This window comes from Ascaphus truei, chromosome 18 (assembly GCF_040206685.1).
Source record: "Ascaphus truei isolate aAscTru1 chromosome 18, aAscTru1.hap1, whole genome shotgun sequence".
Lineage (NCBI taxonomy): Eukaryota > Metazoa > Chordata > Amphibia > Anura > Ascaphidae > Ascaphus > Ascaphus truei.
Window position 1 is genome coordinate 33093263 of NC_134500.1, and position 25161 is coordinate 33118423.

Sequence of the window (25161 nt, forward strand, 5' to 3'; positions counted from 1 at the left end):
CAACCCCCCTCACCCGCGGCCGGGAGCACCGGGGTGGCGCAAGGAGGTAACCTCCCCCCCCCCACAACCCCTCCCTTCCACACAACCCCCCCACACACAACCTCCACACACACACACACACACAACCCCCCCACACACAACCCCCCCCCACACACACAACCCCCCCCACACACAACCCCCCCCCACACACACAACCCCCCCCCACACACACAACCCCCCCCACACACACACAACCCCCCCCCCCCACACACAACCCCCCCCCTCACACAACCCCCCCAACACACACACACAACCCCCCCCCCACACACACACACAACCCCCCCCCTCGCGGCCGGGAGCACCGGCTGGCGCAAGGAGGTACACACACACACACTGACTGGCTGAACACACTGAATGGCGCACGCACACACACCCTGACTGACGCACGCACACACACTCACTGGCGCACACACAAGCACTGACTGACTGCCACGCACAAACACACAACCCCTTACTGATGCACACACACACAGAGTGACTGACGTGCACACACACACACCGGCTGGCTGCCACGCGCACGCCACACACCCCATGACTGACGCACGCACACCACCCCCTGACTGACGCACGCACACACCCTGACTGACGCACGCACACCCACCCTGACTGACGCACGCACACAAACCCTGACAGGGCGCACGCACAAAAAACCCTGACAGGCGCGCACACACACACTGACTGACGCACACACACACACTGACTGACGCACACACACACACTGACTGACACGCACACACCACTGAACACACACTGACACACACACTGACTGACTGACACACACACACACTGACTGACACACACACACACACACTGACTGACACACACACACACACTGACTCACACACACACACACTGACTGACACACACACACACACTGACTGACGCACACACACACACTGACTGACACGCACACACACACACACACTGACTGGCACACACACACACACTGACCCACACACTGTCACACACACTGACTGACTGACACACACACTGACTGACACACACACACACACTGACTGACACACACACACACACTGACTGACACACACACACACACACACACTGACTCACTGACTCACTGACTCACTGCCGCACGCAAACACTGACTGACGCACACGCACACACTGACTGACGCACACACTGACTGAGGCACACACACACTGACTGCCTGACACACACTGAATGGCGCCCGCGCACACACACTGACTGACGCGCATACACACACCCTGACTAACGCACACACCTGAGACACACATACTGACTGACGCACACACACCACACACACCACCGACTGCCTGCACGCGCACGCACACACCCCATGACTGACGCACGCACACACCCCATGACTGACGCACGCACACACCCCCCTGACTGACGCACGCACACACCCCTGACTGACGCACGCGCACACTCCTGACTAACGCACGTTACACACACCCTGACTGACGCACGCACACACACCCTGACTGATGCACGCACACACACCCTGACTGACGCACGCACACACACCTGACTGACGCATGCACACACCCTGACTGACGCACGCACACACCCAATGACTGACGCAACCACACACCCCCTGACTGACGCACGCACACACCCCCTGACTGACGCACGCACACACACCCTGACTGACGCACGCACACACACACACACTGACTGACGCACGCACACACACACACACTGACTGGCACTGACACGCACACTGGCACGCACAGTGACGCGCACACTGACGCGCGCACACACCCACACACCCACACACTGACTCACTGCCGCACGCAAACACTGACTGAGGCACACGCACACACTGACTGACGCACACACTGACTGAGGCACACACACACTGACTGCCTGACACACACTGAATGGCGCCCGCGCACACACACTGACTGACGCGCATACACACACCCTGACTAACGCACACACCTGAGACACACATACTGACTGATGCACACACACACACACAGACACACCGACTGCCTGCCACGCGCACGCACACACCCCTGACTGACGCACGCACACACCCCATGACTGACGCACGCAAACACCCCATGACTGACGCACGCACACACCCCCTGACTGACGCACGCACACACCCCTGACTGACGCACGCACACACCCCTTACTGACGCACGCACACACACCCTGATTGACGCACGCACACACACCCTGACTGACGCACGCACACACCCCCTGACTGACGCACGCACACACCCCCTGACTGACGCACGCACACACACCCTGACTGACGCACGCACACACACCCTGACTGACGCACGCACACACACCCTGACTGACGCACGCACACACACCCTGACTGACGCACGCACACACACCCTGACTGACGCACGCACACACACCCTGACTGACGCACGCACACACACCCTGACTGACGCACGCACACATACCCTGACTGACGCACGCACACACACCCTGACTGACGCACGCACACACACTTTGACTGACGCACGCACACACACCCTGACTGACGCACGCACGCACACACACACACACACACACTGACTGACACACCCTGACTGACGCACGCACACACACTTTGACGCACGCACACACACCCTGACTGGCGCACACACACACTGACACACACACACTGACTGACGCGCACACACACACTGACTGAGGCACACACGCACGCACACACTGACTGTGTGTGTGTGTGTGTGTGCGTCACTCAGTCTGTGTGTGTTTGTGTTTCTGCGTCAGACTCACTGACGCGCGCGCACAAACACACACTGACTGACTGATGCATACACAATGACTGACGCACTCACACTGCATGAAGCTGTAAAGGGGGACAAACAGAGCTGTAAACGAGGGAGGGGGGGGACTGGATTGATGTGAATGGGGGACAAACAGAGAGAGGGGGGAGGAGAGAGGAGACAGAGAGGAGCAGGAACATTACATCCCGGGCAACGCCGGGTCTCTCAGCTAGTATATATATATATATATATATATATATACACAGTGATATTACAATCCCCAGAGTGGACGGCTCAATTAGTCTAATAGCTGAGTAGGTAGGATCTATGATAATCATATAGCATCCATATTGGCTTACTTAATAAGCTATACAGTAAGATACGGGAGGAGAGAGCAAAGTTCTAAAATTCACCGGAATAGAACACATCCCGTGGGGAACACGCAAGGGCAACTGGGATTGGTGACTCCTTCAAAAGGAGTGTGGCTGGATATACACTCTGCATACCATGGCACAAAAGGAGTGTGGCTGGATATACACTCTGCATACCATGGCACAAAAGGAGTGTGGCTGGATATACACTCTGCATACCATGGCACAAAAGGAGTGTCGCTGGATATACACTCTGCATACCATGCAGATATTTCATTTGGTAAACTGGTCGTCGCCCCTGATTTAATTATGGGGCTACCCATAGAGTCCCAGTACACATGGGCTAATTAGCTGGGGGGCATGGGTTAATCTGTGTCTCCTCGTTAGGGATTTGATACAGATAATTGTTCACCAATAGTCTGTATTCAATGTTAAGAATAGGGTTACACAGGTATATAAACTGTGTCAACCCTACAGTTTTAGTTCTTCTGATTCCACCTGGAATGTCACCGGATTGCTGGAGAATTGCTAGCTGATACTTCTCCATCCCCCAACCCTAAGTAAGTGTTACCTTCTTGCCTGTTAATTGTACTATATTGCTGTGTTCACCTTTTTAAGGAATAAATTATATTTTATTATATCTAAGCCTCGTTCAGTTCAACCCAGATATTTGGTGTATCATTATATCTTGTCATAAGCTCCCGTGACAGGTGGCCGGTGAGGACAGGAGTTGAGAACCCCTGCTATAATGTGATTTCTACGGAAAGCCCGTGTATATTCTGTCCCGTGTCCCTCTCAGGAAGCATTGTGCATTTTAAATGGAAAGCAGTTCCAGTCATACTGTGAGCTCCAGGCTTCCCGAAGGAAAGTCCCAAGCCATGCAAACGGTATGTGGTGTCTGTCCTACCTCGCCGCACCAATCACCGCACCTTGGTGAGATGAAGCGCGTTGCGTGAAATTTGACCCTCTTATCGTATCCGTACCTAATGATAGGTTTTGCAGGGCGCCAGGCAGCAGGGGACGATCGGAGTCAGTAAGACGTCACAAAGCGTGCACATTGATACGACATGTTATGGTATGTTTAAAGGTCACCCTCACAGCACTGTATTATCCACATGTTCCTCATGCTCACAAACACTACGGGGATAAGTTCTATATGGCAGTAAACAAAGAAGTCCCAGCGCACATCCAATATTCAGATTGATATATACATATACACACGCACATATGTGTGTGTGTATATTTGTAGTGATCTATACTATATATATGTGTGTGTGTGTATATATATATATATGTATATGTACTGTATATGTATATATATATATATATATATAAAACAGTAGACAAAGACGCCCCAATGCTCATGCAATATAACAGATTATTTAGTTCATTGCTATATGTTTTGTCTTCTCACAAGTATGGCTCATTCAGTTTAATGTACGTGTCCGCAGCTTGATATGTTTTGGCCAAAAGATTGAACTGAATGAGCCATACTTATAAGAAGATAAAACACGGAAATGAGACGCAATCATTTGTCATATTGGATGTGCATTTGGGCTCCTTTGTTTACTGTTGTATATATACATGTATATATCACTATTATATCTATACTAGCTGATATACCCGGCGTTGCCCGGAGGCCGTGAGGGGGGGGGCGTGAAAGGCAGGGGGGGGGGCGTGAAAGGCAGGGGGGGGCGTGAAAGGCAGGGGGGGCGTGAAAGGCAGGGGAGGGCGTGAAAGGCAGGGGAGGGCGTGAAAGGCAGGGGGGGGGGTGAAAGGCAGGGGGGGGGCGTGAAAGGCGGGGGGGGGCGTGAAAGGCTGGGGGGGGCGTGAAAGGCAGGGGGTGGTGTGAAAGGCGGGGGGGCGTAAAAGGCAGAGGGGGCGTGAAAGGCAGGGGGGGGGGCGTGAAAGGCGGGGGGGGGGCGTGAAAGGCGGGGGGGGCGTGAAAGGCAGGGGGGGGGACATGAAAGGCAGAGGGGGGGGCGTGAAAGGCAGGGGGGCATGAAAGGCAGGGGGGGGCGTGAAAGGCAGGGGGGTGTGAAAGGCAGGGGGGGTGTGAAAGGCAGGGGGGGGCGTGAAAGGCAGGGGGGGCGTGAAAGGCAGGGGGGGGCGTGAAAGGCAGGGGGGGCGTGAAAGGCAGGGGGGGCGTGAAAGGCAGGGGCGGGCGTGAAAGGCAGGGGGGGGGCGTGAAAGGCAGGGGGGGGGCGTGAAAGGCAGGGGGTGTCACACACACACACAGTGACACACACACACACGTCACCTAGAGCGACACACACGCGACACCTACCTCTACTTCCGGCCGCCGCCATCTTCTCACTCGGCGCTGCGAGGGAAGAAGGGGGTCCTTCCGGGTGCGCCGCCATCTTAGGCGCCGCGAGGGAGGAAGGGGGTCCGCTGCCTGTTCCCCCGCCGGGGATGGAGATGAGCGTAGCGCCGGGAGAGGTGAGCGGAGGGAGGGAGACGTGAGCGGAGGAAGGGGAGAGATGAGAACCGGGAGGGGAGAGATGAGCACCGGGAGGGAGGGAGAGATGAGCGCCGGACCTCTACTGGCGCCGCGAGGGAGGAAGGGGGGGGAGAGATGAGCGCCGGGAGGGGAGAGATGAGCGTTGGAGAGAGGTGTGTGTGTGTGTGTGTGTGTGTGTGTGTGTGTGTGTGTGTGTGTGTGGCGCGAGCCGAGGGGGAAGAGAGTGGCAGTTGGGTGACGTCACACACAGCAATCTGATTGGCCAGAGGCTGAGGACCAATCAGATTCACCGCAGATAGCACTAACCTCACTAACCATTCGATTTTATATATTAAGATATACACGTATTTATCACTAGGAACATTGGATGCACATTGGGGCTCCTGTGATAACTGTGCTGTATTGGAGGCCAGTCTCCCGGTGCCGCTCTAGTTGACACAATCAAACAAAGATATACAGAGTGTACATGATGCTGTGGAACTGGGAGAGTTCCATATAGCGGACGTTTTCAGTCCTAAGCCTCCATTGTAGTCAGAACCCCAAACAGCAAACGTGTTATGGGCGTGTGGAGTGAATCCCAAAATGTTTTCACTCACAAGGATTTTAAGTTTAGAAGAATATCAATCTTGAGCAGGGCCGCAGACAGATTTCCCGGGGCCCAGGGCTACAGTTTTGACCGGGGCCCAGGGCTACAGTTCTCACCGGGGCCAATCCCCTCCCCCCCCCCGTCGGCAGTGTTGCGGGCCCCATTTTTCACACCTCGCGAGCCCCCTATATTTCCCTCCCTCTTCCCATGTAGTTCTCTCCCCACTCCATCTCACCTCTCACTCTCTCCCCTCCATCAATTACCCCACTCTCACTCAGTCCCTGCCCCCCCGCCTCACATGTATTTCTCTCCCCTGCATCTCACTCTTACTCCCTCTTTTCCTCACTCACCCCCTCTCTCCTCTCACTCTGCTCTCCTCCATCAATTACCCCACTCTCACTCAATCCCCCTCCTCACACTGTATCCCTCCCCCTCACACAATTCCCCCCACAAAATATATACCAAAGAATCCCACTCCCAATGCAAAAAACTTCCCATCCCCAAATACATACAAAAAAATCCCCACCCCCAAATTAATACAACTCCCACCTCCCCAAATATATACAACTCCCACCTCCCCAAATATATACAACTCCCACCTCCCCAAATATATACAAACCCCCCCAAATACATACAAAAAATCCCCACCTCCCCAAATATATACAAACCCCCCCAAATACATACAAAACATCCCCACCTCCCCAAATATATACAACCCCCACCTCCCCAAATATATACAACTCCCACCTCCCCAAATATATACAAACCCCCCCAAATACATACAAAAAATCCCCACCTCCCCAAATATATACAAACCCCCACACCCCAAATATATACAGCCCCCCACCTCCCAAATATATAGAAACCCCCCAAATACATACAAAAAAAACCACCTCCCCAATACATATAAAACTCCAATACATATAACCCCCAATACATATAAAAAAAACAATACATATAAAAAAAAACAATACATATAAAAACTCCTAATACATATTTAAAAAAAATACATATAAAGCCCCAATACATATAAAAAAAAACAATACATATAAAAAAACAATACATATAAAAAAACAATACATATAAAAAAACAATACATATAAAAAAGCCCCAAAGCTTATTAAAAAAAACCCAATATATATAAAAAAAAAACAATGCTTATAAAAAACCAATACATATAAAAAGAAACCAATATATATAAATGCTGGGCCTCAGCTTCCGGGGCGCGCCGGTATGAGAGCGAGGCCCGGCGCATGCTGACGTCAGAGGGCCAGGTGTGGGACAGAGTGAGGAGGCCTGCAATTGAGTGAGAGCCGATGCTCGGCCGCGAGAGGACCAGCAGCCGGACCTGGCCAGAAGTCAGGTCCAACTTGCAGCGCCTGCCGGCCCGGCCCCCCACACATGCCGGGCCCGGGACACCTGTCCCGGCTGTCCCCCCTGTCGGCGGCCATGCTTGTGATTCAGTCCATACACCAAGGGTTCTCAACTCCAGCCAGGTTTTCAGGATATCCATGTCAACACAGGTGGCTCAATCAGTGGTTCAGTTCAAGACTGAGACACTCATTGTGCCTCCTGTGCTGAAGCAGGGATATCCTGAAAACCTGACCAGTTGGGCGCGGGGCTTGAGGACTGAAGTTGTGAACCCTTGCCATACACGTGTTCCCCCTGGACTTTGCCGGACGGGCGCCCGTAGCCGTGTATACCTCAGTATCGCGAGTGCTCCTATCCAAGGATATTATGGGTATGTGTGTGAATCGTACACTCTCACGCTCCTATCTCTGCACCTCTCCCAGCATATCACCTCCATGAGAGGGAGGGACTCCTTTATCCTAGTAATGCACTTCTTCCAAGCACTCAGATCTAAAGTATACAAAAAGCTAAACAAAAAAGTCAGAATTTATTAATCATGGAACGATGACAGAAAAGAACAATGAGAAGACATGATAACATACAAATAACAACAAACAGGGATCTAACAAGCAGACAGGAATAGCCTAATCATGTCAGTAGATGGCAAACTCCAGTAATAGCAATAAAGGTAAATTACCTAGCAAAGACTCCACAGTGGGATCACCAAGGATCTCACTTAGAGGAATAACCGGCCGGTTATATATAACAATCAACTGGAGTGAATATATATATATATATGTAACGGATTTTCTGGCCTAGCCTGACCCACCCAATCTCACATTGGCCCCTGTGGTCTAACCAGTCCCCATTACAGTGTAGTGTCTGGTGGTGCACCTGTTGGCAACAGGACTCCTGAGTCTCTCGCATGATGTTGTGTGGGGATTGCCAACCCAGACAGGCAGCTGAGGTAGTGTGCTTGAGTCCTACCTATATCCAGTGCAGCGCCTCCACCTCATCAGGATCCCAGCGTCCGCTTGTGGATGGTCCTGGTGAGGAACTCCTCTGTGGTGCACTCCTCTGTGTAATCACTCCACACTTACACACGAGGGTATGATTTAACAAGATCATCTTTATTGACTTGCGGGGGCCAGCTGCCCCTCACAGTGGTTGTACTCAGCCGCTCATGTTCACCGCACTTCCCTTTGAAAGGTGTCCTTTCCCAAATTGGTGGATTCCCTATCTCCCCTTAGGGAGATATTCCCTGTGCCAGGTCCCTGGTCACAGTCTTATGAGCTGTCTCCTCCCAAGTCTGTACTCAGACTTGCTTCTTGCTTCATCATCTACTACCAACTCCTCCAACACTCAGCAACAACCTCTGAACACATTAACTTTTTAGCAGTGCTGTGCCTTATGTATCCTCTGGGGGCTGGCACAACTCTGACATCACTAATCATGGATTCAGAGCATGTGACCACTCCCATCCATACATAGGGCACCTCACCAGGGTGTGAGGGCAAACCTCCATAATTACTGCTGGCATGCCCATAACTTACCAGGCCTTACTGTCAGCAGGAGAGATGACTGTAATCCATTTTACAGCATGGTTACACGTGTGTGTGTGTGTGTGTGTGTGTGTGTGTGTGTGTGTGTGTGTGTGTGTGTGTGTGTGTGTGTGTGTGTGTGTGTGTTATATAACAAATTGACTTTATGTAAAGCTACCAAATGTCTCAACCAGGGCAGATTTATGTGACTTACGTGACTTACGTGGGCCAGAATTTAAATTTGAAAGATGGAATGAGAGCAGCTCTAACAATGTTAAAAAAAAAAAAAGTACATTTACTTAACAAAACATTGTATTTAAAATTTTAATAAGCTTTTCTTATGCTGTCTACAGATATTCTGGACCTATTCTGTCAGCCTTCTCTCCTGCTGAAATCCCTCTGATATTAAAGCTGCAGTTCAGGCAATATCCCGCATGTGTGTTTTTAATAAATCAGTTCTGTAGTAAGAAAAAATACTTTTAACATTTTCTGTTTTAAAAAACAACAACTTTGAAAGACCAATTTTCTTGTATTCTATTTTTAAAAGCATGCTTGTTGCTATAGCAAACATTTACATTCCCCATATTTAAAGATGTCGCCAAACTTTGCCGATCAATAGACGGAGAACAAATTGACCGGCAGCTATGCAGTTCTTTAGGTAAGTAGAGATTGCCCACATGAAACTAGTGAAGTAATAAAAAACCTAAAAAAAAACAAAAAACGGGAGCTTGAACTGCAGCTTTAAATCCTGTATTACTCACAAAATTCACCTCCTCTCTATACTCTCCTCTCTTCTGCCCCTCCTTACATCTCAGCCCAAATTTCTTGCTATACCCCTGCCCGACGCCAACGTTCTGCTCAAGGATGTCTTCTCTCTACCCCTTTTGTGTCTAAATCCCTCTCCCACCTAAAACCTCTCTCACTGCCCCACACCTCTGGTATGCCCTTCCCCTCAATACCCGACAGGCCCCCTCTTTCTCCACCTTTGCGACCCTTCTTATAACCCACCTCTGTAACGAAGCACATGGGCAGCTCTACGTCTGATACAATACATCTCAGATGCACTGACCTGGCCCCTTGCAGACGCACTTACCAGACCGCGAGGAGCCTAAGCACGATGTCTCTTCATTCTGTTAATATCCATGTGTAATTAGCATGGGGGGGCCGGCGCTTTGGCTCTGGCTGTGAGTGTGTAAGAGACGTACGGAGAATGTGAGACTGCCATTCAGTTATTAGTAACTGAAGTAGCAGTATCCAGTGTGTGTAGTTTTACATCGTGGCATGGAAGTACTGTAGGAAAGAGTATCTCCTGCGTGCTCTGCATCATATCATCAGCCATCGTTATCTTCTCGGGGGGATTTGTGTGTGTGGGGGGGGTTGCACTATTAGGAGGGTCATTTTCTATACCGTTCTGGATTTGATTGTGTGTTTAACCCTCTCAGCGCCACCCCGATTTGTACATTTTCGATGATGCACGGGCGAAGCGGCTACTATCTCTTATTGCATACGATAAGGCAATAATTAAAGAGGAGATTGCGGACCTTGGCCAAATGTACTTTGGTCTGATATGGATAACAATTTCTTAGATACTAGTCTGAGGCTTTTACTAAGAAATCCCCGCAAACAAACAAGAAACCAAGATCTGACGTGAAGGAGCACTCTGGACGACAGCATAGATTTTTTTTATATATAGGGCAGACGCAGGGGGTCTCCGGAGCTGAACCGCGTTCATTTCAGGACCCCCTGCTTCCGCTGATACTTACCTCTGTCTGAAAGTGCTGTCGGTATCCTTTACGTGGGCCAATAGGAAGACAAAAGGGATGACATTGCGGATTCCTATTGGCCAGCAGACCGCGGGACTTTTAAACGGCCATATTGTGAACCCAGCCAGGGCGCTTACCAACAGCACCAACAGAGGTCATTATCTCAGGAAGCAGGGGGTCCCAAGAGCTGAAATTAACGCGGGGCAGACCCCCTGCTTCAATCCTATTACAAAAAAAACCCCATAGTGTCGCTTGGAGTTGTCCTATCATTGAGCTCCCGCAGGTTTAAGTGAGAGAGAAGAGGATAGTGTGTTATTAAAGCAGCAGTATATAGTGTTTAGGGGGGAAATGTAACAAACAAGAAACATTACACGCGTATTAAATCTCTTTACAAAGTTATTGATCTATTGCAATACTGTAACATAAAAATAATGTCTTATATAACTGCCATGGAGACTGGGGAGTCCAAACATAGCACATTGTCATTTGCATGGTTGCCTAATAATCGAGTATACATTGCTGCTGATTATAAGATGATCCTAACGTGTCTCTACTGTCACATTTAAGATGGTTTATGTCAGGGGTGGGCGACTCCAGTCCTCAAGTGCCACCAACAGGTCAGGTTCTCAGGATATCCCTGCTTCAGCACAGGTGGCTCAATCAGTGTCTCAGTTGTTGGCCAACCCCAGTCCTCAAGGAGCACCAACAGGTCAGGGTTTCAGGATATCCCAGCTTCAGCACACGAGCCACCTGTGCTGAAGCTGGGATATCCTGAAAACCTGACCTGTTGGTGGCCCTGGAGGACTGGAGTCGGCCGCCCCTGGTCTGTGTGAGTGATGTTTTATCTTCATTACAAATGACCCCAGATGTTGGCATCACCAGTCCTGCAATTGCACATGTGTGTAAATGAGCATGAATAGCCGTGGTGCCAGCACCGGAGAGAGACAGGGGCGTGATGTGATGGGGGCTTGGGGATGGACTTGTAAAAACATTCATCGTGTTAACCGTACAGCTATTTAAACAGGAAAACAAAAAAACGTGTTTGATTCCAAAGAGGCAAAACATTATAGACAAGATTTGAGTCATTGGTAGGAAGAATTGAATGTATGCTTATGTACAATGACCTTTTAAACGTATTAGCGACTGCTTGTGCCTTTAAACAGTCAGCCGCTTCTACAGGGAAGTGGGAATCTCATAGGAATCTCATCCAGCCGCTGACACAGCTTTGGACTTTGCTGCCGCTTGATAACACATTCCCCATTCCTCCGATTAGACCCTTCACTAAGGAGAAGGGAAGAGGAAACAAGACATCTTGAGTCCGTCTGCCCACATGGGAGAAGATTGGGATCCGTGAAGAGCAGAAACAAGTAAGATCTGGGTTTATTATTATTATTATTATTATTATTCCCCGTAGTCGGCGTGCTGTGAAGCCGCCGTCCCTGTGAGAGATTGGAGCTCTATTCATATGAAAGGAGTTTCAATCTTCTCCAGCACTGGGAAGGCAGATAGATAAATCGCAGGTCCTGATTGTCACGTATGAGTCCCGATCACCTGCTCTGGTCTGCATGGTCCTGTTCTTTTAATAGGGTGGGAGATTCATAGACCCGACGGCTTCTCTTTAAATCGGAGGATGGTTCCTCACGGGGTGGGACATGTAGTTGTGGCCGTCCCACCGCGAGCAACTCCCTACCGGTGTTTAGCAGCAGAGGGGCTCTCCGCCACGGGCCGCTTCAACCAGGGGGTATGTTTTAGGGTAGGGGGATAACTTTAGGGGATTAGCGGTTAGGGTAGGGGATAACTTTAGGGGATTAGCGGTTAGGGTAGGGGATAACTTTAGGGGATTAGCGGTTAGGGAGGGGGGATAACTTTAGGGGTTTAGCGGTTAGGGAGGGGGATAACTTTAGGGGTTCAGCGGTTAGGGTAGGGGGATAACTTTAGGGGCTTAGCGGTTAGAAAGGGGGATAACTTTAGGGGTTTTAGTGGTTAGGGGGATAACTTTAGGGGTTTAGCGGTTAAGGGAGGGTGATAACCTTAGGGGTTTAGCAGTTAGGGTAGGGGGATAATGTTATGGGTTTAACGGTTAGGTTAGGGGAGATAACTTGAAGGGCTTTAGTGGTTAGGGTAAAGGGTTTTAGCGTAATAGTTTAAGGTTTTTGGGTAGGAGGTAGCGTTAGTATTAGGGGTTAACATTTAGGGGTTTAGGGTAAGGGGTGTCCCGGCGGGGTGAGTCATGGCCAAGTGCCTGCGGTCATTTGGTCGCGGTGATATGGCCGAGACCTCTGTCAGTTCATGCTTTGAGGCCATTTACAAAACCTCAGCTGGCTGCACCTGTCTGCACGATGTGAATGGGAGCCTCGATAACTTGTGCTTCTCGTATGTCATATCGGAGTGACATCCTGTATCTGGGGTAGCTTTGTTTGTTAAGAAAAAAATCAGTACAAACCAGTATCCGTCATCTAAATTTAATATAGGTTGAACTTGGTGGACATAAGTCTTTTATGTTGTAAAACAATGTAAAATATAGGTTAAAAACAAATGACATACACACTTTATTTGTATTTATTAAAATGTTTTGCCAGGAAGTAATACATTGAGAGTTGCCTCTCGTTTTCAAGCATGTCCTGGGCACAGAGTTATAACAATACATGGTTACATTAATCCACACACATTTCATGCACAGATAGAGTTAGAAAATTGGGTACAAGGGATAAAGGGCTTATGTGTTTCAGATTGAAATAGAGCAGCTTTAACATCACCGAACGGCTCACACCCTTTGGCTGCGCCAAAGGCTGTCCGCCTTTGGGTCAACGCAGATGTACACTGGGGTGGTTGAGATTGAATCTGCTGCAGCTGTGAACAAAAAGATCTTTGTGTCCTTTTGGCTCATTAACATTCAGTGGGTGGGGTTGACGTTCCACAAAGTACAAGCACGCGACACAGTATATATTGTATATACAGAAATACTTCATCCAAACTCAGGTCCCATGAAGGAGGCTCAGCACTGTCAAAAGAAATTCTCTTAAACATCCATGATAACCAAGGTTTCACTCCCTGAGGACCTTGCTGAATCTTTAAAAGCCATGGCTAGTCACCTTCCTGAGGAAGGTCCTCTGTGTAGGAGCGAAACGTTGGTTATCATGGTAGTAACATAAGGGATAGACAGCACTCCAACATTTTAATGAACTGAATGCAGGGTGCAAAGGGAACAAGGAGGACCCCAATTCCTCCAAAATAATAGCCAACATGCAATAGTGTTTTCCAGCACTCGCTGACTTATAGAATACTAGAAAACGTTGGAATATGCCAAACTGAAAAGTGTAACAGCAGAACAACAAGATGCACACATTGGAACAATGTAAGTGAAAATCACACAGGTACACAAATGACCCTCTAAATGCAAACAATGTGGGGGAACAACACAGGGGGAGGGGGAATGACAGGGAAAACCACAATGGGAAAGTGGGGTGGGAAAAGGGGGTGAGTGGGGAGGGATGTAGGGGGGCTGTTGGTTATCATGTATGTTTAATACAATTTATTTTCACTTTTCAATGTGCCGTGCTAAGTCTCCTCCATGGGAGCTGGGTTTGGGTGACGTCTTTCTGTATTTCTGTTTCGTGCTGGCGGGTAGGATAGCAGCCAGCGGGGGCAAGGGGCATGACGGAGAGGTGGAGCCTGGCCCCCTGGTCATGGAGGCCCCCGCCTAAGCCCACACCTATAGTGCCCGCGACGGGTCTCGTCACCCATCGCCGCTAGCAAAAGTTATATTTCACTTTGCGGCGGCGGCGGCGCGGGCGTACTGGCATTTGATTGGTTCAGGTGCTGTCACATGAGACGACAGCTCTTGAAAAATCAAATATTGCCAGCTACCAAAATTCGCGACGCAACGTCGCTCCGTCGCATTCGCGCTTACTATAAGCGCACGTGGTGGCGGCAATGCATTTGTTTTTGGGCGCCGTCGCCGTCGCGGTCACTATATGCGCGGCCTAAGGCTAGGAGGCCGTTTTCTGTATTTATGTCTCGTGGAGTTGTTATATATATATATATATATATTGTGACAAACGCCCCTCTTTTGTAGTGCTGACGTCTGTCTGGGTTCTTCCCGACACAGTCTTCTAGGGTTAATTATACAACAAACAGGAACATGCAAAGTATTACGTTGCTTAACTCAGGCTTCTGCCTGCTTTATTTTCATCCAAGTAAGGTACTGCAGCTTTAACATGTGTAGGTTAGAGGCACTCAGACATTTTCATTCAGCGGTTCCCTTATATCAGTGTCATAGCATTTCACACAGTGTCACTTTTAAGGAATAAAAACCAAATCATATAAAGAAATCCTATCCCTTTCAGGGATCTAACTACACATCAGAATCAGCCCCTAACTGCTGCTGGCCAACTAACCTGGTTCCCCATCTTAAAACAATGCCCTCTCATTTAGGGTCACTAGATACAGCACAGTCTTTTAGCAACAGCAATAAACATTTGTTTTGTCTTACCTGTTCGTGGTGGGAACTCGGTCCCAAGTGTCCAGGCAAGTCCTCTGGTACTGTGATACTTGGAGGGGCCAATCACCCCGAAACTGGAAACAGGGGAGCAGCGATACCCCCAGCCTCCAGGCTCTAAGGAGAGAGAGTGAAATGCAAACCTCTCTGCTCTAAATACCTGTGTTAGCAATTAGGAGAGCAGGTGAGGGAGAACTAGACACATTGTAATCTGTGGTCTGGATTTTCCATCCAGCTGCCTGAGTTAATGTGAAGCTATGGAATGGATCATTTTTTAACTATTTCTGCACTTTCTGACCTAAAACAGGGCAGAAAGCTGCCTAAAATCTTTGGACTATGTCACAATATATATATATATATTACAGTGTTCGACAAACCTATACATTTGCACGCCCCGGGCGAGTAGATTTAACATCGTGGCAAGCTCCTATTGGCCCAAACAGCACACGTGTGGTACTAGGTGGCGAGTAGATTTTTTAGTTTTGCGAGTCAGATTTTTGGGTGATTTGTCGACCACTATATATATATATATATACCTCTACATGTGTATATATGTATGTATATATATATACATACATATATACACATGTAGAGGTATCAGTACCGTGTTAGCCGAGCTGCAATAATCAAAAAATAAATAGATGATACCGTTCTGTGGCTAACGAAATGCTTTTATTTGTGCGAGCTTTCGAGATACACTGATCTCTTCTTCCGGCGATGTTACAATGAATGAAGCAAGCAAAAGGTATACTTAAAAACACAATCTCTTGGAATGTTATCTGTGCTAGTCCTTCCCCTGGTGTGGATGAGATTTATAGCTAAAGGTGTAAAATGGTTCTTGAAAGTAAGTGATGTAAGAGTGTGTGTGATATCTCTGTGACTTGAATGAGAGTGGATGGAGGAAGAGAACCCTCTGTCCCGCTGGGATCGGAGCCCTTTCTCCAGTTTATTCGTGTCTCCTCCCGAAGGTGCTTGAGATCAGCACTCCTCAGTCGCTCGAGGAGGACTTTTTCTAAATATAGTCTTTTTGCTACGTGCGCGGTCATGAGATTTCCCTCGCGTCGGGAGCTTGTCTTATTGTAGACAGACTGTATGGCAGCAGTTGCAAAGCGTTTAAAAACAGCCCTTTGAGTTTTCCGCTCTTGAAGCTGTCTCTCTGCCCTTTTCCCACTCAATGGGGTTGCTAGTTCAGCCTCTTTGGGGTTAAGTTGCAACTCCACACCCACTTCCAGAGAATGTCCCATCTTTTCAGCTTCATCAGCTAAGGATTCTTCTGGTTTTGATTCAGCACGTGTACCTTCTTTTATTGCCTGTTGGGTGGCTGAAGGTTTTGCTAGTGCTTGTTTAGGTGGTTCACATTTTGCAACCTTGTCTTTCAGATGAGCGGTATTCCCAGCTCTCACTGTACCCTTGTCTTCATGGGTTTTTGAGGCTGTGGGATACTGACGCTTAGTCAGGGTCAATACTTGTCCTTGTAGAACTTTCATCTCATCCGCGAGAGATCCCTGTATTTTGAGTGCGTCTTGCAAGTCTCTTCTCAGGGAATTTATCTGCATGCTTTGCTTTCTCCTAGCTTGCTTCCACATTTTTATTGCATTGTGAAGCACTATGAACTTCTTTGCTTGGGCCACAGTTACTTGTTTCAGTTTCTGGACCTTCTTGTGCTCCCTTTTGTGCCGCGTCACCTGGGTTCTAAGCTTGGCCTCTAGCGATGCTTTGGTGATGCTCAGGGTAGCCTTCAGTTTCTCATGCTGCTTTGCGGGGACATACTGGGTAATCAGACGTTCCTGCAGCACTTGAATTTCTTTAACAGCCTGCAGATTGTCTTCCTGCAGAGTTCGCTGCTTCTCCTCGGCATTCTCGAGGTGCGTACGCAGACCTTGCAGTTGGTTCTGCAGTCGGTGCTCTGCTTCAAACTTCTCACCTTCCAAAAGTCTATTTATTTCTTTAAGCTCGTGCAGCTTTTCATTTTTTTTCCTTGACGTCGTTTGTCAAATTAAAATTTTCTTCTTTGAGTTTTAAGTTTTTTCTTTGTAATCTTAAATTTTCTCCTTTTTCAGTCTCTGCACTATTCAGGGCCTCTTTGCAGTCCTCCTTCCATTTACGCACATCTGCTTTGAGAATGACAGTCTCCTGGCGTGAGACTTCCTTCTCTAGGTTGAGGGTCTGAAGCTCCTTCTGAGAGACTTGGAGATCTGTATTAAGATTGACAATCGTTTCTTTAGAAATGTCCAGCTTCTCTGTGAGACTGTGCAGTTCCTTTCTGGAAACTTCCAGGTCTGTGCGGCAGCTGTTGGTCTCATGATGTGAGGCATCCAGTGCTCTGCGGAGTGTCTGAACCTCTTTCTGAGATACGTCCACCTCTGTCCGGACACTGTTGACCTTCTGTTGTGAGGCATTCAGCTCTATGCGAAGAGTGTGAACCTCTTGCTGGAAGACTGTCATCTGCTTCAGTGCCTCCTCATACTTCCGCTTCAGCTTAGCCATTATTTTATCAGATTGGCTCTGTGTTGCAGGGTACATGCAACTACACACGTGGGTTTCTTGCCAAGGCTTATTTATTTAGCCTTAACAGATATACAACACACAAAACAAAAATAGCTTTTCTTCAGCAAAAACAAAACGAAACAGTTTCTCTTTAGCAGACAGTGTGTAACTCAGGCAGCAATCCCTTTTCTAAGCAGAAGACAGACAGTTTATAAATCAGTTACTTTGTTTATCAGACCTTGTATCAGGAAATCTCTTTAGCAGCAGCTTACTCCTCTCTCATCAACAACCAAGATCCATGTGTCTATAGCCTGGGTTTTAACACACCTTGATTAGGCAGCTGGGATCCAACTAATTGTCCTGAGGTTCCCAGCTGAAGTTAACCTAGTCAGTGCTGCACTGCAGACTAGACATAGGTTTACCAGGCATATAACTGGTGGCTTTTATTTACCCTGTCACATTCCTCCCCTGTTAGTGTGTGGCTGGGGCTACGCACGGCTGAAGCCCGACCATCCAACCCTTCTCTAGAAAAGAAGTCAGCATTTGCGTTCTCTTTTCCCGGCCTATGCTGAATCTGAAAGGAGAAGGGTTGGAGGGCCATATACCACCTAGTCAATCTAGCATTGGAATCCTTCATGCTATTTAACCACTTCAGTGGAAGCAGATCCGTCACCAAAGTCAAATGGACTCCTGCCAGGTAATGCCTCAAAGCCTCGATTGCCCACTTTACTGCGAGGCACTCTTTCTCAATCACTGAGTAGTTTTTTTCCCTTGGGAACAATTTCCTACTCGGGAAAAGGATAGGATGTTCAACTCCCTCAAACTGTTGTGACAACACTGCCCCTAGCCCTAGCCCTATCTCTGATGCATCTGTTTGCACTATAAAAGGGCTGTTGAAGTCTGGGCTTCTAAGGATGGGACCCTCTGATAGACACCTTTTTATGTCCTCAAAGGCTCTCTGACAATCCCTTGACCACACCACTTGTGTAGGGGCACACTTTTTTGTGAGGTCCGTTAAAGGGGCTGCCACTTCTGAATAGTTGGGGATGAACCGCCGGTAGTACCCTGCTAAACCCAGCAGAGAGCGTACCTGCGTTTTTGTTTGGGGGGTCGGAACTTCTTTCAGGGCAGCTACCTTGTCGGCTAGTGGCCTTACTTTTCCACCTCCCACTGCATACCCTAAATATTTGGTTTCCGCTTTACCCAAGGCACATTTCTTAGGGTTCGCTGTGAGCCCTGCCTCTCTTAGAGATTTGAGGACCGCTTTCAGCCTATTTAGATGGGCCCGCCAGTGTTTACTATAAATGACAATGTCATCTAGGTAGGCTGCGACATAATTCCTATGGGGCCTCAGAACCTTATCCATGAGTCTCTGAAATGTGGCTGGGGCTCCATGCAAACATGGTATAAACCCATGGGAGTGGCAAAGGCTGTTTTGCATTTGGACTTTTCCTCTAAGGGTATTTGCCAGTATCCTTTTGTCAAGTCCAACATGGATATATATTCCGCGTTACCAAGGGCGTCAATTAATTCGTCCACCCTTGGCATCGGATATGCGTCAAACTTGGATACCGCATTGACCTTTCGGAGGTCCACACAAAATCTTACCTTCCCATTGGGTTTAGGGACCATAACTAGTGGACTACACCACTCACTGCATGATTCCTCAATCACTCCTAAGTGTAACATTTCTTGTATCTCCTTCTCTACCAGAGCCCTACGACTTTCAGGCAACCTATAAGGACGGGAACGTACTTTTACCCCAGGTGCTGTCTCGATTGCATGGGAAATTAAGTTAGTTTGTCCTGGTAAGTCAGAAAAAACATCCTGGAATTGTGTAATTATTGCTAACAAGTCCCCTTTTTGTTCAGAGGACAACTGTTTACCCATTGGGATTTTATCGTCACTCACGATGTTCTCCCGTGGAAGCTGAGGACCCAAGTCCGTTTCCTCCTCCACCGGGTGGATGAATAGAGACCGCTGCATCTTCCAGGGTTTCAGCAAGTTCACATGGTAAATTTGTTTACTCTTCCTGGACCCTGGTTGAGCGATCTCGTAATCCACATCACCCGTACGGTGGATTACTTCGAATGGGCCCTGCCATTTGGCCAGGAGTTTACTCTCGCAACTGGGTAACAATAACATCACCTGGTCACCCGGGTGAAACACTCTCATGCGAGCATTCTGATTGTAATGTCTCTCCTGACTGTCCTGGGCTGATCTAAGATTCTCCCTGGCAAAATGGCCGACCACATCTAGGCGCTTCCTAAGGTCTAGTACATATTGCAGGGTATTCTTAGAAGGGGACTGCTGTTCCTCCCAGGACTCCTTTAGAAGGTCTAGGATACCCCGGGGTTGGCGGCCATAGAGCAATTCAAATGGAGAGAATCCCATGGAGGCCTGGGGAACTTCCCGCACTGCAAACAGCAGAAAAGGGAGAAGTTCATCCCAGGCTCTCTTTTCTGAGTCTACAAATTTCCTCAGCATCCCTTTTAGAGTTCAGTTAAATCTTTCCACCAATCCGTCAGTCTGTGGATGGTAGACCGATGCCCGAACAGACTTGACCTCTAGTAACTTTAAGACATCCTGCATCAGTTTAGCCATGAAATTTGTACCTTGGTCTGTCAACATAACCTGGGGAAGTCCAACCCGTGAGAACAGTTCCAACAACTTGTTGGCTACTTGCTTCGCCGTTGCTGTTCTCAGGGGGAACGCCTCAGGATACCTTGTTGCATAGTCCACTATTACAAGGATAAACCTGTGTCCTTTTGCAGAAGGTTCTAGAGGTCCTACCAAGTCTACCCCAATCCTCTCAAAGGGAACTGACACCAAGGGTAGAGGAACCAAAGGGGCTGGTTTTTGTCCTTTTGGACTAGTTAGCTGGCACTCCGGACATGCTGCACATAGCTTAGCAATATCACTATGCATCCCTGGCCAATAGAATCGGGATGAAATACGGTCCAATGTTTTATCCCTGCCCAGGTGACCACCCCAAGGGACAGTATGGGCTAGAGTGAACACAGATTTAACAAACGCCTTGGGAACCAATATCTGTCTGGTGACCTCCCCTGTTTGTGTCTGCCTATTCACCCTATATAGGATATCCTTTGATAGCTCAAAATGGGGGAATACTATCACCCCCTGTGCATCTAAAATCTGTTCATCAATTTTCACCACCTTGTCATACTGTCTCGCAAGGACTGGGTCTTCCCTTTGCTTCTGGCGAAAGTCAGGGAGGTACAGGTCTGGTAAATCTCCAGGGCCCATATCCCCCTCCTTTTGGCCATCCCCAGCCATCACTTGTGACCTCTGACTACTAGAATGGTCACCTTGAGACCCAGATTTCTGCAACCAGTCCCGTTTGTCCAAGCGTCTTTGCTTCCGAGTCTTTTGAACCCGGTGTCTACTGGGAAAAAGGTCTGCCGAGAAGGGGAACAGTTTGCCAGGGTTCTCCTGAGCCCTAGAAGGAGGTTCCTCGTGAAAAACTGGGGCCATTAGGTCCGCAAAGAAAGGCCAGTCCCGACCGAGCACAACGGGGGCAGGGAGCCAAGGAGCGACTCCTACTTCGAGGTAAGCCTCCTGACCTTTTACCTGTAGCTGGATTTTGGCTGTCGGATAGCGTTTTACATCGCCGTGTATACATTCTATGCTCCATGGGGAGTCAAAAGAACACACGTTGGGCGGTAACAGTTCCTGGAGGACCAGCGTTTTCCCAGAGCCCGAATCTACAAGGGCCTGGACGGTTTTTCCCCCAATCAGGGCTGAAAGTAGCCAGGGCTTGTAATTTTCCCTAGAAAAAGCCGAGGCGACGGTTCTGCTGAATGAACAATCCATCAGTGGACAGTCCACATACCGGTGGCCTTGTTCTCCGCAAGCAGAACATGGAGAGGGGGCTGTGGATAGCACTCCGCTGGACCGGTTACTGGAGACCAGGCATCTGGTGGGTCCTGTGGGCGACGTCCTCGGAAGTTCCTCTCACTTTGCGACGAGCCGACATCTGGAAGGAGATGAGTGTCTCTGCGGGGACCAGCATTTGGACTCCGTCCTTGCTGGAACGACTGCTCCTTCCTTTGGACTTCGCGGTTCCGTGACGGGCCGTAGGTTCCCCATTGATCTGACCTCCCTCTTTGGGCGTCCGCAATTGCCGGTGGAGTCGGGTCCAGGACACTCTCCTGCTGCTCAGCCCCAAGGAAGTTCTCCACGAGTCGGACCGCCAAAGCTAGGGTTTCAGCAGGGTGGCGTTTTACCCACGAGCATGCGGGAGGGGGTATTACTTGTAGAAATTGTTCCAAAACCACCTGCTCAAGAATTGCCTCCTTAGTGCACTCCTCGGGTTGTATCCAGCGCGTACACAAGTCCAATAATCGCTGACCGAGGACCCAGGGTCTCATCTTAGCGGTGTACTTCATGTTCCGGGAACTGCTGCCGGTAGGTCTCTGGGGTCAGACCTAAGCGATCCAGTATGGCGGCTTTTACTTGTCGGTAGTCCATTGCCTGATCTGTAGGGAGGCCCTGATATGAGGCCTGGGCATCACCTATGAGGAGCGGGACCAAAGCAGTTGCCCAGCGATCTGCAGCCCAGCCCTGAGCTTCGGCGACTCTTTCAAATGTTAGTAAAAAAGCCTCTGGATCCTCGTTCGGAGCCATTTTCCTCAGGAGTATCGGGGGTCTGCTGGCCAGTTCTGCACCGGCAGACTTTTGGAATTGGGTCAGCAGCTTGGAAATCCGCTCATCCTGTGCTGTCTGTAGTCTTTCATCTCTCTCCGCTTGCAGCCGGGCCTGCTCGCACAGAAACGCTTTCAACATTTCTTCCATTCTTGTGTGTGTGTGTGTGGCCCTTTAACTGCAGGAGCCTTTTGAAAAAAAATCAAATCTCACTTCTGACACCATATGTTGCAGGGTACATGCAACTACACACGTGGGTTTCTTGACAAGGCTGTTTTATTTTGCCTTGAAAAATATACAGCACACAAAACAAAAATAGCTCTTTTTCAGCAACAAACGAAAATGGCTTTTCCTTCAGCAAACCGAACAAAACAGTTTCTCTTTAGCAGACAGTTTATATATATATATGCAGCTACCCTTTTTCTATGCAGGGGACAGACAGTTCACAGTTTCACTACTTTGCTACTCAGACCTTGTTTTCAGGAATCACTTTAGCAGCTTACTCCTCTCTCATCAACAGCAAGCTCCATGTGTCTACAACCTGGGTTTTAACACACCTTGATTAGGCAGCTGGGATCCAACTAATTGTCCTGAGGTTCCCAGCTGAAGTTTAACCTAGTCAGTGCTGCACTGCAGACTAGATATAGGTTTTCCAGGCATATAACTGGTGGCTTTTATTTACCCTGTCACAGACGTACACACACAGATGTGACAGGGACGTACTGTACACACACAGATGTGACAGGGACATACACACAGATGTGACAGGGACGTACACACACAGTTGTGACAGGGACATACACACAGATGTGACAGGGACGTACACACACAGATGTGACAGGGACGTACACACACAGATGTGACAGGGACGTACAGTACACACACAGATGTGACAGGGACGTACACACACAGATGTGACAGGGACGTACAGTACACACACAGATGTGACAGGGACGTACACACAGATGTGCCGTCATATGAATAACAGGTGTTGTCTTCATTTTGCAGCTGAAGCAGACATGGAAATGACCAACGTTGAGAACACAAAGACGGGAATATCAAACTTGGCGTTCTCCAAACCGGTAACCGTCTGATTTTACAGCATCTTTACATATTTCAAATACTTTGACTTGTTTCATCTGCAATTAGCCCAAACAAACGAGAAGGCATTCGGAAAACGAGATAAAAGGGAGCTCAAACCCGCCAATACTCCGGGAGGAAAGAGTGTCTGTCGCTTATCACAGGACAGGCTGTTTGTGAGCGATTGCAGCTTAAACGTGACACAAAACCCAATAAGCAGTGTTTATATATCATAACAGAAGTAACGTATGTAATGTGCGAGAGGCGGGGAGGGCGGGGAGGGCGGGGCGGGGATAATCAGGGGAGCTTAACTCCAGTCCTCAAGTCTCACCCCCCCCCCCCCCCCCCCCCAACAGATTAGGTTTTCAGGATTTCCCAGCTTCAGCACAGGTGGCTCAATCAGAGGCTAACCCACACACTCCCTCACTGTCACCCCTACACCCACACACTCCCTCACTGTCACCCCTACACCCACACTCTCCCTCACTGTCACCCCTATACCCACACTCTCCCTCACTGTCACCCCTACACCCACACACTCCCTCACTGTCACCCCTACACAAACACACTCCCTCACTGTCACCCCTACACCCACACACTCCCTCACTGTCACCCCTACACCCACACACTCCCTCACTGTCACCCCTACACCCACACTCTCCCTCACTGTCACCCCTACACCCACACACTCCCTCCCTGTCACCCCTACACAAACACACTCCCTCACTGTCACCCCTACACCCACACACACCCTCACTGTCACCCCTACACCCACACACTCCCTCACTGTCACCCCTACACCCACACTCTCCCTCACTGTCACCCCTACACCCACACACTCCCTCACTGTCACCCCTACAGCCACACACTCCCTCACTGTCACCCCTACACCCACACACTCCCTCACTGTCACCCCTACACCCACACATTCCCTCACTGTCACCCCTACACCCACACTCTCCCTCACTGTCACCCCTACACACACACACACTCCCTCACTGTCACCCCTACACCCACACTCTCCCTCACTGTCACCCCTACACCCACACTCTCCCTCACTGTCACCCCTACACCACACACTCCCTTACTGTCACCCCTACACCACACACTCCCTCACTGTCACCCCTACACCCACACTCTCCCTCACTGTCACCCCTACACCCACACTCTACCTCCCTGTCACCGCTACACCCACACACTCCCTCAATGCCACCCCAACACCCACACCCCTACATCCACACTCTCCCTCACTGTCACCCCTACACCCACACTCTCCCTCACTGTCACCCCTACACCCACACTCTCCCTCACTGTCACCCCTACACCCACACTCTCCCTCACTGTCACCGCTACACCCACACTCTCCCTCACTGTCACCCCTACACCCACACACTCCCTCACTGTCACCCCTACACCCACACTCTCCCTCACTGTCACCCCTACACCCACACTCTCCCTCACTGTCACCTCTACACCCACACACTCCCTCACTGTCACCCCTACACAAACACACTCCCTCACTGTCACCCCTACACCCACACACTCCCTCACTGTCACCCCTAAACACACACACTCCCTCACTGTCACCCCTACACCC

The 25161-nt window shown here is 49.3% G+C and overlaps 1 protein-coding gene and 1 long non-coding RNA gene across 5 annotated transcripts in view; one reads left to right on the plus strand and one right to left on the minus strand.

The window, feature by feature from the left end:
- Positions 1-7889: 7889 nt before the first annotated feature.
- The window catches only part of LOC142469134 (uncharacterized), a 65425-nt gene continuing 48153 nt past the window's right edge, over positions 7890-25161 (minus strand). The window contains exon 3 of the long non-coding RNA XR_012788966.1: positions 7890-8057. This is a non-coding gene — a long non-coding RNA (uncharacterized LOC142469134). The remainder of the gene's footprint in view (positions 8058-25161) is intronic.
- LOC142469133 (sodium/nucleoside cotransporter 1-like) overlaps positions 12065-25161 on the plus strand; it is a 135367-nt gene continuing 122270 nt past the window's right edge. For 3 of the 4 annotated variants that reach the window (XM_075576066.1, XM_075576068.1, XM_075576069.1), the window contains exons 1-3: positions 12104-12201; positions 14087-14189; positions 23493-23566. In XM_075576066.1, coding sequence (XP_075432181.1) covers positions 14171-14189; positions 23493-23566 — 93 coding nt within the window. In that variant the 5' untranslated portion in view covers positions 12104-12201; positions 14087-14170. Of the gene's footprint in view, positions 12202-14086; positions 14190-23492; positions 23567-25161 lie in introns of all 4 variants that reach the window. The other variant, XM_075576067.1, reaches the window with a different exon arrangement.